The sequence below is a fragment of the Passer domesticus genome, chromosome 19 (genome assembly GCF_036417665.1).
Source record: "Passer domesticus isolate bPasDom1 chromosome 19, bPasDom1.hap1, whole genome shotgun sequence".
In the NCBI taxonomy this organism is placed as follows: Eukaryota; Metazoa; Chordata; class Aves; order Passeriformes; family Passeridae; genus Passer; species Passer domesticus.
Window position 1 is genome coordinate 9,630,425 of NC_087492.1, and position 18,525 is coordinate 9,648,949.

Here is an 18,525-nt window from a genome sequence, read left to right on the forward strand (position 1 = left end):
GATCTCCTTGCTGCTCTCTTCTTTCCACTTGGCTGTATCCTTCCTCAGCTTTTTAAGGTCTTCCTCCAGCTTCTTCATCTGGAAAGGACAGTGACAGTAGAGTCAGGGCTCAGCCATCATGTTGTCCCAGAGTGTGGGCCCTTTAGCTGCATGGGCAGCCCCACGGTCCTCCACCTGGGCCTGAGGCCCTGACACCAAAAACTGATTGTGGAGCCACATTGAAGTTCCCCATGAGAGCCCAAAGATTGCATGACCCAACAGCTCACTAAGGCAAGAGACTCCTTAAGCTTCTTTATGTCTCCTTCCATGAGGAGCTGTGTTGTCTTTATCTTGTCAACCTCCTCACGCAGATCCTGGATGAGAGTCATGTCCTAGGAGAGAGCAGTGGTGGCAGTGAGCCTCAGGGAGGGTCAGTGGGGACCCACAAGCCCTCGAGCCCTGCTGTGGTTTGCCAAGCACCGGGGACAGTGCAGGGCCAAGCTCAGCCAGGCTGGCAGGGTTCTGCAGGCAGCACGGTCCATGCATCTAGCAGGGCCAAGAGTGCTGAGCTTCCAACCAGCAGGGCAGAGGGTACGGGCTGCAGTCTCAGACCCAAAACTTGCTCCCAGCAGCAGCTCACCTGGTTCCGTGACATCTGGACCTTGTTCAGTTCCCCTGACAAATGCCGCTGGCCAGCCTTTAACTTTTCAATCTCCTCGAGATGCTCGGAAACCATCAGGGTCTAGGAGAAAGCATTGTAAGGGACAAGTCACTGGTGAGTGTGTTTTGGAAATATGACTTGTGAACCACAGTGGTCTGCACAGACCTGTGTCTCCTGGAACTTCTTCAGGTTCTCTGCTATGCGGGAATTTTCTGCCTTTATCCCACCAATCTCCTCACTAAGAACCTGTGAAGCAATTCAAGAATCAGGGATGTCAGAGGTGATGGCCAGGGCAGCAACACCCCAAAGAGCCCCACCCTGCCACGGGCAGCCCATGGCTCAGCCAGGTGAGCAGGGAGAGTCCCAGTGCCACCTGCCCCAGCCGGGCTCAGTGCCAGAGCACTGAAGCCCATCCAGACAGCAAAGAGCCCCTGCCAGCGGCTCTGCCAGGGCAGTGAGGGCAGAGCCAAGCACGGCTGTGTGAGGAAGCAGAGAGGGGCTGTCTGCTGGGGGAGTGCCCAGGGGCGGGGAAGAGCCTCTACCTTGGACGTGTGTTTCTTATACTCTTTCATCTCCTTCTTAAATTCTTTCACTTCAGCAGCCACATCAGCAAGTGAGGGGCCACTCAGCTGGCCTGGCCACGGCTCCTGGCTGGTCAGGTACTGCACGTCCAGGTGCTCCAGCACAGCCTGCAGCAGTTTTCTCATGGCTGCAAACTGAATGGCCCCCTTCTGGGGTGTCCCAATGGCGAGATCCAGCATCTGGGAGAGGCTGAGTGTGTCCAGGGATGTTGCCATGATTGCACACACTCTGTCCCTGATTTGTCAGACGCCTTCCTGCCCAGTTGGGTCTGTCAGGGATGAGCAAAATTGGTGACAAACGGGTTGAACTATAGGCGTGATAGAAGCAATGAGCAAACGTGATAAGGAAAAGGATGAGTAGCCAGCAGGCTCCGTCCTCCTACCTTGTCCCTTGCAGGACTGGAACCAGGGTGCTGGTGGCCCTCCTCATCACAACACCCGTTGCCAGGCAACGCACCACTCCACTCCTGGTAACCAGTGGGTTCCAGACTCATGAAGTCATAGATTAATGGAGCCTTGGAATGGCTGGGGCTGGAAGGGACCTAAAAGATCATCTCGTTTCAGGCCCGGTCAGGGACAGGTCAAGGAACATTTTCCGCTAGACCAGGTTGCTGCAAGTGCCACCTAACCTGGTCTTGGACATTTCCAGGAATGGTGCAGACTGTGGCAAGGCATCACCATGCTCACAGGGAAGAATTTCTTCCCAATATCCCACCGATCTCTCCCCTCTCTCAGTGTGAAGCTGTTCCCATGTCAGGCCCTTGTGCAAAGTCCACCTCCAGCCCTTTTGTAGTCCTTTTATTTGCCAAAACATGCTCCAAGGTCTGCCAGGAGGGTACAGCCTCATTGTCTTTCTTTTCTATCCGTTGAAGATGTCTGTTACACCTAAGCCAGTTCCTTCACTGCTGCAAAGCCAGGGCCTGGTTTGGAGCATCCATTGGGATCAGCCTTTGCCAGGGAAGCAGTGGGGTGCTGTTCCTCATGCTGGGGGTGCAGGAGGAGCCCCGTGAGCCCCTGGCTGAGCTGTAGGGTTGTTGGGGCACAGACTCCTTTGTCTCAGGAGTTCACGGCAGAGAGTCTCCGTGGGTGAAGACTTTGTACCATTTCCTCCAAGTCAGGTTTTATGTCAGCTTGACAGTCCATAAAGAAGACAATGAAATCATTTCTCCTGCCAATGTCCCCAAGATTGTGTGGGAAGACAAGCCAAGTTCTTCCCTTGAACACCTGCCATCCACCTCCACCTGCCCCTTTCCAAAACACGCTCCGTTCACCCCTTCTCCTTCCTGCTTCAAAACTCTACAGCAGCAACCTTTGGGTGAGGGGATACAGAGCTGACTTATGAGCCGGCAGAGGAAATAAACCATCGAGGACTCTCAAATCGGCTTTCAAGCATTGGGAAACCTGACAACATGGAAAGGGAATATATTTCCTGCACCCTGACCTTGTCAGCCACCTTCTGCTGTTTCTTTGTCCGACATGTGAACATGGGAGACGCCTGCAAATCCTCTCTGGCACATCTTCTTAGCTTTAAGGTCTCTAATCACTATTGCCTTGGTTTGTTTTTTTCACCCTTCATGATTTTTTCTTGTCCCTAATTTCTTGAGCTGTTTATTGCATACAGTATGAGAAAGAAAACCAGTATCAAAGGCACTGTCTGCAGTAGTGACCAAGTGAAGTTAATCTCCAGGGACATGACAAGGCTTGTAATAAGCAGCACATCTAGGGAAAAGTAGAGCAAAGTAAGTTCATTTCAGTGCTGTGTTGTTTATTGCTCAAATATGTCTTGTAAGAGACATAGGAAGATGAAATAAGAGCAGTGAAGAACAACAAGAACAAGAAGTGAACAATGAATGATGAACATGAAATAAGAACAATGAATAAAGAACAATGAAATAGGAATAGGAAGTTAGAATAAAAAAGAAGAACCAATAATTTAGAACATTAATACAGAACATAAATTAAGAATGGAGAACATGAATTAAGCTGGCTTGTCTGCCTTCTTCACTTTTTTCTTTGGAGGCTCCATTCCAGCTGGAGACCTTGGCTGTGGATGTTGTCTTCTGTATGGGTGAAAGAAGGACAGGATGGAGTTAATTCAGAGAACCCACTCAGCCCGCCCAGCACAGAGGGCACTACAAATCCCTCCGTGTGACCAGCCAGGGCAGAGCTCTGCGCTCCAGAGGGCATTTCCACAGGGAGCAGTGGGTGAGTACAGGGCAGGGAGCGGGCGCTCCTTGCCAGCAACGGGGAGAGCAAAGGGGGAGCAGCACGGCAAGAGGGAGAGGCTCCATGCTCTGGTTCTTGCACGCTGATGGGGAGCAGTGGCACCGGTGCCCTTCAGGGGCACTTGCCACCTCTGAGCACCAGCTGCTCATGCCCTGTCGTCTGGCTCAGCCCAGCCAGGCCCCTGCCCCAGGGACCAGGAGTGAAACTTGGCTCACGCAGTCGTTGGCTGCTTTGCCCTGCCCAAAACTACCCCGTGTTTGACTTGTCCACAGCAGATCCAGGGGGAAAGGGCAGGTTGTCCACCCCTCTGGCAAGCAGGGAGCAGGCTGATGCTGCCCAGCATGCTTGGTGCCCTCCTGCAGCTCACAGGCTGCTGTTAACTGCGGTGCTGGTGCCACGGGAGGGATGGTCACATTTCTTCTTTTCTTCTTGTCCCTTTCTACCAGCTCAGTGTCTTCTGCTCCTTGCTTTCCTGCTCATTTTGGCTTCACCAGGCCGTTTTGTGCACACACAAAGCCTAAACATCTTCAAGAAATCTCCCTCCAGTTCTTCAGAGAGTGTTCTGAAGGAAAATGGTAGTAGGATCCCAGGACATCGGGTGTTATGTGCACATGTACAGTACCCAGCCAGCTCTGGGCAGGGCAGCAGCGTGCACTGTCCCTCGCCCTGGCCCTGCTCCAGGATGGACAATGGTGGAGGTCACCTGTCACCGAAATTCAGCAATAAAAATTAACAAAAATGCAGTATTCAGAATCAGGCATTTCTTTATTGCGAAGCCCAACTACAGCTGTGCATGCAGAGGGGAGAGCTCCACCAAAGTGCAGGCATGGTTCCAGATGGTATAAGTATTTATTACCCACGGCATTTATTTACTTATTTCTTTATTACCCATAAGCATTTATGACACGTTCTACTTTAGGTGTCCACAGAGCCCCATCAATACCTTGGGCCGCCTTGATTTGTTACTGCGCTCTCAAGGTACCACTGACTGCCACATTAACTGCCATGAACTGCCATGAACTGCCATGAACTGCCATGAACTGGCCGAAGGTTTTATTGCTGCACGCCATGGTGAGTGACAAGCATGCCTGCAGTGTCTCCTTTCTCCCGTCAGAGCACAGACATTCCTGGGTGCTGGGCTCCGTGCCAGCCCCGGCACACGGCGCTGCTCTGCGGCAATGGGGACACGGGGAAGCGCTGCCCGCCGTGTGTCCCCCGTGTGTCCCCCCATGTCCCCCTGTGCTCCCCCGCCTAGGGAGCTGCTCTTGCCCGGCACGGCCGGGCCCAGCCGCCGGGTCTCGCCGGCACTGGGCAGGATCCGGCGCAGGCTGCGGGACACGGCGGGGCTGCCCGGCTGGAAAGGAAAGCAGCTCCGGCTGCTGACAGGAGCTGTGGGCAAGGGGCTGCCGCAGTGTGGGAGGAAAGCCGCTGGGCCAGCCCCTGACGCTGCCCCTCAGAAAGGAGGAGGAGGAGGAGGAAGCTGCCACACGAGCTCGGGATGTGCCAGTGCAGAGATGAGGGGACGAGTGCGCACTTGGGGGCCGGGGCCAGCCCTCGGGCACGGCTCCAGGCGGCTCCTGAGTCGGCGTCAGGGCTGCCTGTAAGGATTTCAGGCGGCAGCCGAGAGCAGCAGCGCCAGCAGTGCCCGCCGGGCCCCATGGCCATCTGCCCGTGGCTTGCCAGCCCCTCAGGGCCGCGGGCTCTGCAGCGCTGCTCCTGCTGCCGCAGCGGGCCCGGAGCCTCGGAGCTGCCCCGCAGCCGCCACGGGAGCAGCAGCAGCCTCAGGGCTGGCCCGGGCTCGACCTGCTCAGCCCGGAGGCAGAGCCACAGCAGGGGCAAGGAGCTGAAGGAGCCCCAGGGAGAGCGGGGAGGAGAGAGGCTGGTGAGACAAGGCCCGGCCTGGAATTTTAAGGGTTTTTATTAACTAAATAACTGAACACTAATTATTAACTAACTTAATAAAACTAAAAAGTCATCATTCTGATGAATGCTGTCTCCGGCGTTTCTTGCTTCGGACAAGATGTCCCAGGTCGAGCACTGGGTGCTGAGTCCTGTCCATCGGGCTGGGGGCTGTTGATGTCCGGTGTGGCTGGAGAGGCTGGTCGAGTCCTTTCCAGCTGGCTCCTGGAACAGGAACATGGAGGCTCTCGAGAATAGGTTGAGGTGTGAAAACGCCGCTGGGATTAAGAAGTGAGTGTGATGGAGACACTGATGGCTTTTTGGGGACAGCGATGATCCCATTCCCTCCAGCTCTCCCACACACTGCCCCTCTGGTCCCCTGCCACGGCACCAATTCCACTGCTAAATGAACCTCAGGGATGCTGATGAAGCAGCTGCACCTTCTCCTTCCACCAGCAGCAGGTTGCACACAGGCAAGGAAGAACAAGGAGAGGGCACCTGCAGGACAGAGCCCTCCCAAAGCAAAATGGGGCTGTGGGTGCAAAGGCTCCCAGAAGCCAGGCTGGGAGAGGGCAACTGCTTCTCCCAGGCAGGGCTGTGACACGCCGTGTCCCAGAGCTGGATCATGCCCTGCCCTCCTGCCATGCACACAGGGGACTTTGGTGCCCGAGAGGGGCTGCAAGCACTGCAGGGGCTGCTTGGGATGGTGACATGGGTGCCTGTGGCCTTCCCCTGGCCTCAGCCAGCACCTTGGGGATGGGGAGAAAGAGGCTCAAGAGCCCACGGTTCAGCCTGCAAACGCCGTGACCCTGTGCCGTGAGCTGCCCAGCGCCTGGCTGCTGCCCGCCAGCTGCTGCCTGTGTGCTGCAGGGCTGTGGCCCCAGGAGCTCAGCCAGCCCTCTTCCCTCACCCTCCTCAGGCAGCTGCCAGTGCCTTTCACGTGCCTGTCCTGTGACCGCATGCTCACCGTGCAGGTTCCTGGCCAGTGAGTAGCACCAGGGCATGGGGGCAGCGGGGCTGGCATGGGGGAGATGGGTGCCAGCAGTGACCCTGCTGGGCACAGGGGTGCCAGTGTCTGCTGGGGAGGGGCTGATGTGGGGGCCCCCTCTGCAGCCCTGCCCATCAGCAGGGGCTGTGGGCACTCATCCCAAGGGCTACAGGCAGCGGGATGCCATGGGGTACAATCCCATGGGTTTGTGGGTGCCTCCTCTAACAGGAACAGGTTGTTTGTCCCCTGTCACACCCCTGTGACTCCTGCCCTCCCCAGGTCCTCCGAGACTCTCCCATATTTGCAGCCAATGCCCCCCAGCAAGGAACCACAGAACAGCCAAAGGTAAGGGCCCTGAGGACACATCCCTGGCTCCTGGGGTGCAGCGTAGCCCTGCCACAGCAAGGAGGGCTCTGCACCTGGCCTGGGGCAGAGGAGCCTGGTGGGGCTGGGCAGAGCTGGGGAGCAGAAGGCAGCTGTGGAGGGCCAGTGCTTGCCCCACGTCTGGGGGGTTTTGCATTCCTTGCCTTGCCCTGCCCTGTCTCACCCACATCTCTGTCCCAAGGTTGCTGAAAGCACATCTGATGAGCTGTGTCTGTTTTCAATTTGAGCTCAAGCTTGGTGGGGAGTTGTGTGCTTCCTGTGAAAGGAGTTCCCAAAACCAAGCCCTGCAGCTGGGACAGGCCAGCTCCTGCCAGCTGGTGTCCTGTGCACAGGGACCTGCCACGGCCATGGCCAGCACACCTGGCTGTGGGGACAGAGCCAGCAGATCCAGCCGGGTGGATGGGCTTGGGGCTCCTGCAGCTGGTGGACAGGGGCTGGCAGGGACATGTCCCTGCAGGCAGCACTGCCAGTCCCCTCCCTGGCACAGCAGGGTGGTGCCCAGGGTGCCACAGGGCTGGGCACTGAGGATCCTCTGCCCCATCCCACAGGAGGCAGTTGGTCAATGGCAGGGTCCCCCGTGTGCCACAGAGCTCTGGGGACCATCAGAGCCGCAGCTCCACCATGCAGAACATCAAGGCTTCTCCATATACAAGTGCAGAGCTGCAGCGTCTCCTGGTACTCCACAACAAGGTAGGCATGATGAAGGTGGGGACACAGAATGGCGACTGAGGCTTGATGGCATTGCTGACTATCCAGCGGCAATCTGTGCCTTCAGTTCCCAGGGAGACCTGGGTTGGGAGGTTCATTGGGGGATGCTGGATTGGGCCCTGCATTGCAGCCAGCTGCCCTCTCCTCCTCAGCCCAGTGTGACCCTGCTGCAGCCCAGTGACGGACACATCCCGAGGAGCTGTAATGACCAGCATCGTATGGCAATCAGGACAGAGGACGCATCAGGTATGGCCCCGTTAGGGCATGGGGGATAATGAACAGGGGGCTGATTATCTGCTGGGTACGGGCTGTAGAATGAATAAGGCTCTGTGTGCAGATCTGGCTAATGTGGCATGGGTATTTTGCGTCTGGGGTAAGAAGGAAGGGGCAGAATGTATTGGGAGGACTGGTACATGGGGTAACTGAGCTTGGAGCTGGAGTGAGGTGGGAAAATGGCCATGGCCAGTGTGGGACAAGTGCTTGAGTTCTGGTGGGTGGAGCCAGCACCTGTGGCAGCTCACCCTCACTTCACCCCCAGGCCCTGACGCCTCACGAGAGCACCAGCCACGAACAGCTCCCCGACAGGTCTCACGGGCCCCAGGGCTCGACCAGCCTCTCCAGTCCTGCCGGACATCAACAGCCCCCAGCCACATGGACAGGACTCATCACCCAGTCCTCGACCTGGGACATCTTGTCCGAAGCGAGAAACGCCTGTAACAACAGTCATCAGAAAGATGATATTTTAGTTGTATTAAGTTAGTATATAATTAGTTAAGTAGCGTTAAGTTATCTTGTTAATAAAAACCTTTAAAATTACAGGCCAGGCCTTGTCTCACCAGCCTCTCTCTTCCCCGCTCTCCCTGGTGCCCCTTCAGCTCCTTGCCCCTGCTGTGGCTCTGCCTCCGGGCCAGCCCTGCTGCTGCTGCTGGTCAGGGCAGAGAGTCTCCATGGGTGAAGCCCAACAGCAGTTAGGATGCAAAGTAATGAAGAGAATGATGGCATTGAGAATGGATGACCATTGATTCCTTTGTTTGCAAAAAACAGATAACTAAGTCAAAATTTTTTCTGTGTGTGTGACTCGAACTATCCGCTCCACTCGTCCTGAGAAGAATAAAGTAACGCCCAACTTGCCAAAACTAAAAGGATAGTGTTTGAGGATTTCATTTATCCTGGTTTTGGTGACAGTTGCTAATGACCCAGGTGGAAATTTCCTCCTTCTTTTGCTCCATGGATTCATGAGATCGAGAGGTCTCCAGTGCACTCCAAAGATTTTTCCGGAAGATCCTCTGATGCCCTAATCCAGTGGGTTCAAGGCAAAGAGCCCTGGGATTTTAGGAAGGTCGTTCAGACACACTGTTAACTCCAGGTGGAGGAATTGTGGTAATGGCAAAAGTGGGGGAAGAGGCTGAGAGAGGGCATGCTCAGAAAGTTCAGCAGGGAATGCTGGACAAGTATTTCCCGCCTGCACATCCCTGGTGGGAGGAGGGGGAAAACACTGTCACTGTGTTGGTGTGCACCAATGGAATTCCAGGGAAATCAAGACACTGGAACCAGTAAGGATTCAGTTGGAGCCTGATGGAAGACTGGTCAGGCAGAACAATTATTCTTTGAAGTTAGAAGGTAGAAGAGGGTTAGAAGAATGAATTGCTAAATTTTGGAAGATGGATCACTAAGGGAATGTGAGTCACAATATAGGACTCCTCTCCTGCCAGTAAAGGAAGCACACACTAAGGAACACAGGCCAGTACAAGATGTCAGAGCTGTCAAGGAAATAGTGTGAGACTGGTGTGAGACCCAGTGGTAGCAAGCCCTTATACACTTTTCACCTCAATTAAGGAAACTGATGAGTCCACTGTTGTGGATGTTAAGGATGATTCTTTCTGCATTGCCCTTGAAACTGAAAGTCAACTCGAATGGAAAGTTCCTTGACGGGCCATGAAAACCAATTGAGGTGCACTGTTCTTCCGCCAGGGTTCAAAAATCACGCCACATTATTTGAGAAATGTCTCAATTTGAGACAAGTTAGGAGGAAACATCTCCTCTAAAGAAAACAGGTTTCAGCACGCCCTCCCTCCCACAGCAAGGAATTTTTTTGGAGGAAAGTGAAAAAAGCTGTTTATTTAACACACAGAGTGCAGGCAGGCATGGGAAAAAGAATGAATAACGTTAGATATTCAAGCCTTCTCATTGTGGGGTAGGCTGGTGGATTCAGAGCTCTTTCTGTAGGCGTGGCTCGGCTCCTCCCGAGTCCAGAGCCGAGATGTGCATCCCAGGGCCTCCCCTGCGGGACAAGGCACAGGGCTGCCGGCGATGTTCTGGTGCTTCAGACCAGGGAAAAGCAAAAACCGACCCAGGAGAAGAAGCCACAGTCCTGGAAAGACTTCTGCCATTGTCAAAGAAACAAGAAGCCAGCTGAAAGCCGAGATGTACTCCCTCTGTCTGTGCTGCACAACACAGCTGAGGGAGCCTGGGGCAGGATGTTGGAAAACCACACCAAAAGAATTCCACTGGCTTTGCACCCCTCTCTCAGACCCAGCTTAAAGTTACAGGACCCATGTCTGGGCATAAAGCAGACAATAGGAGACACAGTATCATGCTGTCACCCTGTCATGGTTTGACTCTGCCACAGTGCCAGTGCCTCCATGAATATACACTTTCTCTGGTGGCTTCTGTGTGATGTGATCAGGAACAGAGCAAAGTAGGCTCCAACTCAGGAATAAAGGAAACAAAATTTATTAATTACAACATCTAAAAAGGAACAAACACAAAACTAAGAATGAAAACCCTCCAAATACATTCCTCCTCCTCCCCTCCATTTTCTCCACAGAATGAAATACCACCATAGATTTCCAGGCCATCACCATCTCTCACATAATCAGTCCATCATCACCCCTCAAATAATCAACCCTCAAATCCATCAGGGAGAGAGGAGTCCCCCCTTGCACCATAGGCTTCCCCCAGAAACACAATTGAAACCTCTTGTGTTTCCGTGTCACTCGTGGCACCACCCAGAGAACATCGGCCCTTGTGACTTCTTCCCTCCATGTCCAGTGCTCTCACCACTGCACATGGGCCAGGACTGCTTTTAGGGCTCCCCGTTTAAGGATGCTCCACTCAGTTCCAAAAGCAGCAGTCTCTCAAATTCAGGACACCAGCCCCCCCCAAATTTAAACCCCTGGGGCCGAGGGGCCTCATGAACAGAGATCTTCCCCTCCTGGAGACAGAGGGCATCCCACACCCTCCTCAGCCGTCTCTGTTCACGCCACTGCTTCACTCTTGACTCCAAGGCATTGCCTCCCCCTAAATACAGTCTCTGAGTCACAGGAAGAACATGGGTCTGTCCATGGCCATACAAGAAAGAGTCCAGCTCAAGGCCAATCCATCATCTCTGCCCACCTAGGATTCTTCTCACCTCTTCTGACATCTCTCACATGCACCAACTTTCCTCACACTTGCCCATTTCTTCATGCTTCATCTCTCTCTCCTCATTCTCATTCAGGAGGATCAGTATTTGTAAGGTTTCCATTATTTTACAAAGGGGTTAAAATCTGGGCCTCTGCCTGCCCAGAACTCCCACAGCTGCCGGGCACCTTCTCTCGCCGCATCCCCCACTTCTGGCCGGCCGTGCTGCCAGTCCATGATACCGAATTCCAAGGCAGCACAGGCACTGGCTCTCTCTCTCTCTGTCTCCCGTGGGGTAGGAGGGGGGCCCGATGCTTCTCAGTCTCCTCCACCCTTCCATCTTGCAAGGCCTTCACTCCCCTCCTCTGCCCGAGGCTCCGGCCTACCTCACCCGGCCGCATGGCTTCCCTCCCCCAGCCAGCCCCGGCTGGGCAGGGGAGCTCTGAGCTCCTTTACAGACTGAAACTAAGAGAGAGTTCTCCTGGCAGTTCTTGCTTTTAACCCGCTGTGTTCTCAGAGGCGGTCCATACATTCAGTGGCCAAACCAGGTGCCAATATTCAAATCCAAGCACTGATTGGTTTGACCACAACCTCCCAAAAAACTCACTTCCGTCTTAACCCACGACACACCCCAAGACAAAAACCAATTGACAAAAGAATTGGAGGTACGGTGTTGCGCTTTGAATTTATCTTATTGATTCCTTTTTAAGTGCATCGTTCTGTCCTCGTGCCCTCATGTTCTCCCTGAGATGGTTTACTCCTGGGTTTTACCCTCCCTCAAAGCTGCCCCTCATGTCATTCTCCACCCCTGGTTCCAGCTCTTTCCCTGCCTGTCAAGGCAACCGAGCCCCTTATTCCTGAACCTTCTCTGCCCCTTAACTCTCGGGCCAATCCCTGTTCGCAACATCCCTTTGGAATCCCCCTACTCCTGGAAGCCCCATTGGCGCATGTGAGCCATCCTCTGCACCCTCCTACCCCAACTGGCCCCAGATGCTTGATGTAATCCCCTCACTCCTCCCCTGAGGATTCCCTATTGGTTTGCTGTTTGTATCCACCCCCTGATTTGTATCTGTACAAAGCCCCTTGCACAGGAGTGCCTGGGGCTCTTTGTGTGAGCTCCTTTCACCTGGAATAAGCTGTTCCTTGTGGATCATCTAGACAGACAGCTTTCTCCTCTGCCTGGTTCCTGATGTGGCTTCTACCTGGCATCTTAGAGCAAGTGGCTGTAAAGGTTCTGTCTCTGGTAAATCCCCATACCCAGGCAGATCCCTATTGCTGGTGGGGTGCTGGAGTTCTAAGAGCTGGCCAGGGCTCTGGCAGTCACTTCAGAATGGGAAAAGGAGAATGAAGATACCCCTTTGCTGCAGTATGCAGGTGATACTTTAATTGCTAATGGAACTCAAGCTGGATGCATTGAAATGACTCTTAAGTTTCCTGAACATTCTGAGACAAGCCAGTTACAGGGTATCCAAGAAGAAGGCCCAAAGTGTCAAAGAAGTTCCCTAATGCCAAACCTACCTGAGGCTCATTTCCCAGGGACAGCAAAGCCTTGCAACCAAAAGGGTGGAGGGGATTTGTGAAACTCCAGAGCCAAGGTCTGTTTGCAAGTTAGGAATATTTCTAGGAATGGGTGGTTGGTGTGGGCTCAGGATTTTTAATTCTGGCCTATGGGTAAGACCTTTATATGAGACCCTGAGAATCGCCCAAGGAGGTGCTACACCAAGGAGGTGCTACAGTGGACCCCAGAATGCCAGAGGCTTTCAGAGACCCCAAGAGAGCTCTAATGCCAGCCCTGCACAGGCATTACCTGACTTGAGCAAACCTCTTGAGCAGTTTGTTCATGAGCACTGACGTGTTGCACTACGGGTGTTAGCTCAGAGGTTATGCACATGGAAAAGGGCCATAAGATATTTTTCCAAACAAGTGGACAGTGTAAGTTAAGGGATGTCCCTTAACTGCCTTTGACTTGGAGCAGGAGCTGCGCTTTAATCCAAGAAGCCCCGAATGGACCATGGGCCAGATAACGACTGCTCATGTTCCCCCCTTGGTCCTCTCTGTTCTAGAACACAAAGGAGGCCACTGGTGACCCCCAAGTCGAATGCTGAAGTATCAAGTTGTCTTGTTGGAGCAGGGTGATGGGGAACTGCAAACAACTCCTTTGCCTTGCACCCAGCCACGTTCCTGGAATCTGTACCAGAAAGTCAAGAAGCCTCACAACATGCCTGTGTTCCAACGACTGAGCAGCTTCACTCCAGCAGAGGAGTTCCTCTGGTAGAAGATCCGGCCTGGGAATTGTCCACAGGTGGGAGCAGCTTTGTGAGCAAAGGAAAGCAGAAGTTTGGCTGTGCAGTAGGGCCCAATCCAAGCCGTCCCATTACCTCTTACCACCTCTGCACACAAGGCTGAGCTGCTCAGTCTATGGCAGCCTGGAATTGTCTCAGGGGAAGAATGGGAACACATGGGCTAATGCTAACCGTGCCTTTGGAGCAGTACCTGCCCATGGAGCTCTCTGGAACAAAGGAGGGCTCCTTTCAGCACAAGGATCCTCTGTCAAAGGTGGAGACATTACCAGACAATTACTAGAAAGTGTTCAGGCACCAGCCCAAGAAGCTCTCATGCATTGTAAAGCTCATCCATTAGGAAATACATCAGTTAGTGTAGGAAACTGACTGGCAGATAAAGCTGCTGAAGGGCTGGCAGAGAAAAGCATCCCAATAGTTGCTGCAACAAAATGTGTGACCTTTCTAATGTAACCCCAGAATAACAAGCCCAAGATAAAATGCTGGCAAAATTGAATGGCCCTGGATCTAAAATAGTATAAGTTTTGCCAAAAAATTTTACTAAGTAGTTTAATAGGAATTATTGCATTTTAGTGTCTTAAGTCTTTCTAAATATCCAATGACTTAAGAGGAAGTAGTCCTAAAAGAAATAAGGTCTCTTATAAAGGGGGGATGTGTTGGAAATGATATAACTTTCTAATTTGAGATTCCTATTATTTGTTTTCATTAAGTCTGTTAATAATGGTTTCACTTAATCATAAGCAGTGCAGTTTTCCACAGGAGCATGTAGCAAGACTTTATACAAACTGCTGTTAGTGGAACACTATTTGGGAAAATTACTGAACTTTTAAGTTTTGCTAGATAACCTTGACATGATTCAGTGAACAAAGATTGGGGTAGAGAAATGGGGTGAGAACTGGACACCAGGAATGCAGAATTTGTAGAGTGTGAGGACAAGGTGTGGAAACCAGAGGTAAAGAAGAAATGAACAAGGAGAATTCTGCTCTTACTGTCGTGAAAACAATATCTGGAAAAAAACTATACATAATAAAAAGACTGAAAAGTGGACCAATTAACATTGTTATCACAACCAGAAAGAAATAAATGCTTTAATTTTCATATTAGGGATTTTTTTCATATTAGGGATTAGGCATTCTTTACTGCAAAGCCAGATGTATGGGGGATGGCTGCACAGAGAGTACATGCTGTGTACAGGAAAAGCCCCTGTTGAAATACTGTATTTGTCATCATATTCATAACTATTCTCAGAAGAAACACACATATGGCAATAATTTCCCCCAAGACATGAATATACATTCCTCCCCTCAGCACATGCACTCTTCTGCCCTGGGAGTCTCCATGGCAGTCTCGGGTGGTCGGTGAACTCACAGTCATACCTGACCACGTGGTGAAATGGTGCTTCTTTGCAAATGAGGAGAAAAGTTGGTATAGCTGGCCGGGTATTTAATTAGTGAAAGCTTAGATCGATGGGCTGTAGATTGACTCCCCTCCTTGGTAAAAGTTTCTCCTGCTTTTGATGGTGTGGTTCCATGGACTTGGCAAAATGAGCATAGTGTGGAGCCTGCCAGGAGCAAGCAATTGTTCATCTGGCAGCAGCATGAGAATTGAGAAATCAATAACAAATGGATGATAGGAGATTAATGAATGAAGAGAAATATGTAATTCATAGGCAATGACCATTAATTTGTTTGCTGAAAATACATAGTGAAAAGTTTAGAGAGTGGGTGTGCATTCTGAGTGGAGCTACTCCCACGTACCCCAGTGCTGGGAATAAAGTAATGCCTGATAACTAATAGTAAAAATTGTGTAGGACACTTTGATTTATCCCAGTGTTTTCAGATGCAGTGGGAAAAGGCTCTGCGTGTCTTTCAGGAAGGTTTTTATTTACCTAATAGAAGAAAAATGTTATTTCTCGGACAACAATTGTCCCAGAGTTTACTCTCTGCTGATGAGACGTCCCTGGTGGAGCACTGGGTTCCCAGTCCTGTCCAGCTACTTGAGGGCTGTCAAAGTCTCCCGGGGTTGGAGTGGCTGGAGGAGCCCTGGTGCCCTGGAGACGTGTCGGGGGGCCGTGCCTGGCCGGTGATGCCGAGAGGTGGCAGGGCCTGGGGGGAGAGGCAAGGCTGAGCCCCCAGGCCCCGGGGCTGCCCTGTCTGGGTCAGCTCAGCCAGCTCAGAACGGGGCAGCAGGAGGGTCACCTGCTTGGCCAGAGACCCGCAGGGAGCAGGTGCAGACCCAGCAGACAGCCAGTCTCTTGTCCCCCTGCTCCCCGTGCCCTGACAGGGCCACACCTGGCTCATCCAGTGTCCTGGTCACCACAGGAAGCTGGTCATTGCGGCCCCTCGGCATGTGTCCACCACTGCCCAGCAGCTGGGCCACTCTGGGCTGGGAAGGAGAGAGCAGCTGGCTGAAAGGCAGGGTCCAGTCCAGCATTCCCTAGCAACCCTCCCAAAGCAGCTGTGCCCAAGGAAACTGAAGGCACAAATTCACCCAGGATCCTCAGCATCGCCCGGCCCGCCCCCAGTACACGTGCCATGTCCTCACCTTCATCATCCCTACCTTATTGGGGCGGGTCACGAGTCCCTGCAGAAATGCACTGGTACGGGGAGTGCTGACCAGGTGGCAGTTTGAAACTGCTGCTCTGATGGTCCCCAGAGCTCTGTGGCACATGGAGCCACCGCCACGGACCACTGGCCTCCTGTGGGATGGGGCAGAGGATCCTCAGTGCCCAGCCCTGTGGCACCCTGGGCACCACCCTGCTGTGCCAGGGAGGGGACTGGCAGTGCTGCCTGCAGGGACATGTCCCTGCCAGCTCCTGTCCACCAGCTGCAGGAGCCCCAAGCCCATCCACCCGGCTGGATCTGCTGGCTCTGTCCCCACGGCCAGGTGTGCTGGCCATGGCCGTGGCAGGTCCCTGTGCACAGGACACCAGCTGGCAGGAGCTGGCCTGTCCCAGCTGCAGGGCTTGGTTTTGGGAACTCCTTTCACAGGAAGCACACAACTCCCCACCAAGCGTGAGCTCAAATTGAAAACAGACACAGCTCATCAGATGTGCTTTCAGCAACCTTGGGACAGAGATGTGGGTGAGACAGGGCAGGGCAAGGCAAGGAATGCAAAACCCCCCAGACGTGGGGCAAGCACTGGCCCTCCACAGCTGCCTTCTGCTCCCCAGCTCTGCCCAGCCCCGCCAGGCTCCTCTGCCCCAGCCCAGGTGCAGAGCCCTCCTTGCTGTGGCAGGGCTACGCTGCACCCCAGGAGCCAGGGATGTGTCCTCAGGTGTTGTATTGTGTTTATTGGGTATGGTTTTGTTGAGCTGTACATTTGGTTTGCCCCATGTACCCCTACAGTTACTATGGTTCTACCCTGATCCCCTCTCTCCTTTTGATGGCCCATTTGTCTAGTATCTCTCCTCCCCATATCCCCTGGCAACCTATGTATCCATCCCTTGTTCCCTCCCTGGTGCCCTGTCCGTCACTCGATGGCCCAGCCTTCCCATCTAGAATCTTCCACCCAGGGCATCAAGTGATTGGTTCAGGGACCAAGGCCCCTCCCTATGCTCTCTCCTATTGGTTTTCCCATTGTGTCTGTCACCCACACCTGACATCCCTCTGTTTCCCCATTGGTTGTTCACCCCTCTTTAAAAACCATTGTCAAGCCCCAGTTTGGGGTCTTCAGTTGGTAGAATTCCCTGGTGATAATAAACCGGACTGAGCTACCTCTGAAGTCCGTCTCTTTACTCCTGCGGGTTGCAGCTCTCTTTCGCTACTGCGGGTCCTCATCATCCCAAGGCTGAAAGCCTTAGGCGGTCTCCAAACCCGACACGGGAACAGGGGAGTGCCCCAGTGCTGCAGGCAGTGCTGGCCGCAGCCTGCCGGGATTTGGCTTGAGGCCAGCCGCCGCTGCACTCAGGGCCCATACCTTTGGCTGTGCTGTGGCTCCTTGTTGGGGGGCATTGGCTGCAAATACGGCAGTGTCTCGGGATACCTGGGGAGGGCAGGAGTCACAGGGGTGTGACAGGGGACCAACAACCTGTTCCTGTTGGAGGCGGCACCCACAAACCCATGGGATTGTACCCCATGGCATCCCGCTGCCTGTAGCCCTTGGGATGAGTGCCCACAGCCCCTGCTGATGGGCAGGGCTGCAGAGGGGGCTCCCCACATCGGCCCCTCCCCAGCAGACACTGGCACCCCTGTGCCCAGCAGGGTCACTGCTGGCACCCATCTCCCCCATGCCAGCCCCGCTGCCCCTGTGCCCTGGTGCTACTCACTGGCCAGGAACCTGCACAGTGAGCATGCGGTCACAGGACAGGCACGTGAAAGGCACTGGCAGCTGCCTGAGGAGGGTGAGGGAAGAGGGCTGGCTGAGCTCCTGGGGCCACAGCCCTGCAGCACACAGGCAGCAGCTGGCGGGCAGCAGCCAGGCGCTGGGCAGCTCACGGCACAGGGTCACGGCATTTGCAGGCTGAACCGTGGGCTCTTGAGCCTGTTTCTCCCCATCCCCAAGGTGCTGGCTGAGGCCAGGGGAAGGCCACAGGCACCCATGTCACCATCCCAAGCAGCCCCTGCAGCGCTTGCAGCCCCTCTCGGGCACCAAAGTCCCCTGTGTGCATGGCAGGAGGGCAGGGCATGATCCAGCTCTGGGACACGGCGTGTCACAGCCCTGCCTGGGAGGAGCAGTTGCCCTCTCCCAGCCTGGCTTCTGGGAGCCTTTGCACCCACAGCCCCATTTTGCTTTGGGAGGGCTCTGTCCTGCAGGTGCCCTCTCCTTGTTCTTCCTTGCCTGTGTGGAACCTGCTGCTGGTGGAAGGAGAAGGTGCAGCTGCTTCATCAGCTTCCCTGAGGTTCATTTAGCAGTGGAATTGGTGCCGTGGCAGGGGACCAGAGGGGCAGTGTGTGGGAGAGCTGGAGGGAATGGATCATCGCTGTCCCCAAAAAGCCATCAGTGTCTCCATCACACTCACTTCTTAAGCCCAGCGGCGTTTTCACGCCTCAACCTGTTCTCGAGAGCCTCCATGTTCCTGTTCCAGGAGCCAGCTGGAAAGGACTCGACCAGCCTCTCCAGCCACACCGGACATCAACAGCCCCCAGCCCGATGGACAGGACTCAGCACCCAGTGCTCGACCTGGCACATCTGGTCAGAAGCAAGAAACGCCGGAGACAGCAGTCATCAGAATGATGACTTTTTAGTTTTATTAAGTTAGTTAATAATCAGTGTTCAGTTATTTAGTTAATAAAAACCCTTAAAATTCCAGGCCGGGCCTTGTCTCACCAGCCTCTCTCCTCCCCGCTCTCCCTGGGGCTCCTTCAGCTCCTTGCCCCTGCTGTGGCTCTGCCTCCGGGCTGAGCAGGTCGAGCCCGGGCCAGCCCTGAGGCTGCTGCTGCTCCCGTGGCGGCTGCG

The 18,525-nt window shown here is 53.9% G+C and overlaps 2 protein-coding genes and 1 long non-coding RNA gene across 4 annotated transcripts in view; 2 read left to right on the plus strand and 1 right to left on the minus strand.

Moving 5' to 3' along the window:
• Positions 1–1,612, minus strand: part of LOC135283848 (uncharacterized) — a 250,559-nt gene extending 248,947 nt beyond the window's left edge. Inside the window, exons 1-3 of the mRNA XM_064394972.1 lie at positions 1,183–1,612; positions 806–886; positions 620–721 (exon numbers count right to left, since the gene is read on the minus strand). Of these exons, the coding sequence (XP_064251042.1) occupies positions 620–721; positions 806–886; positions 1,183–1,437 (438 nt within the window). The 5' untranslated portion in view covers positions 1,438–1,612. The remainder of the gene's footprint in view (positions 1–619; positions 722–805; positions 887–1,182) is intronic.
• Positions 1–18,525, plus strand: part of LOC135283843 (glutamine-rich protein 2-like) — a 160,841-nt gene that overhangs the window by 134,714 nt on the left and 7,602 nt on the right. The window lies entirely within an intron of this gene.
• Positions 5,570–6,696, plus strand: LOC135283854 (uncharacterized). The gene is made up of 3 exons (XR_010349451.1): positions 5,570–5,637; positions 6,266–6,331; positions 6,614–6,696. It is a non-coding gene; the product is annotated as an uncharacterized LOC135283854 (long non-coding RNA).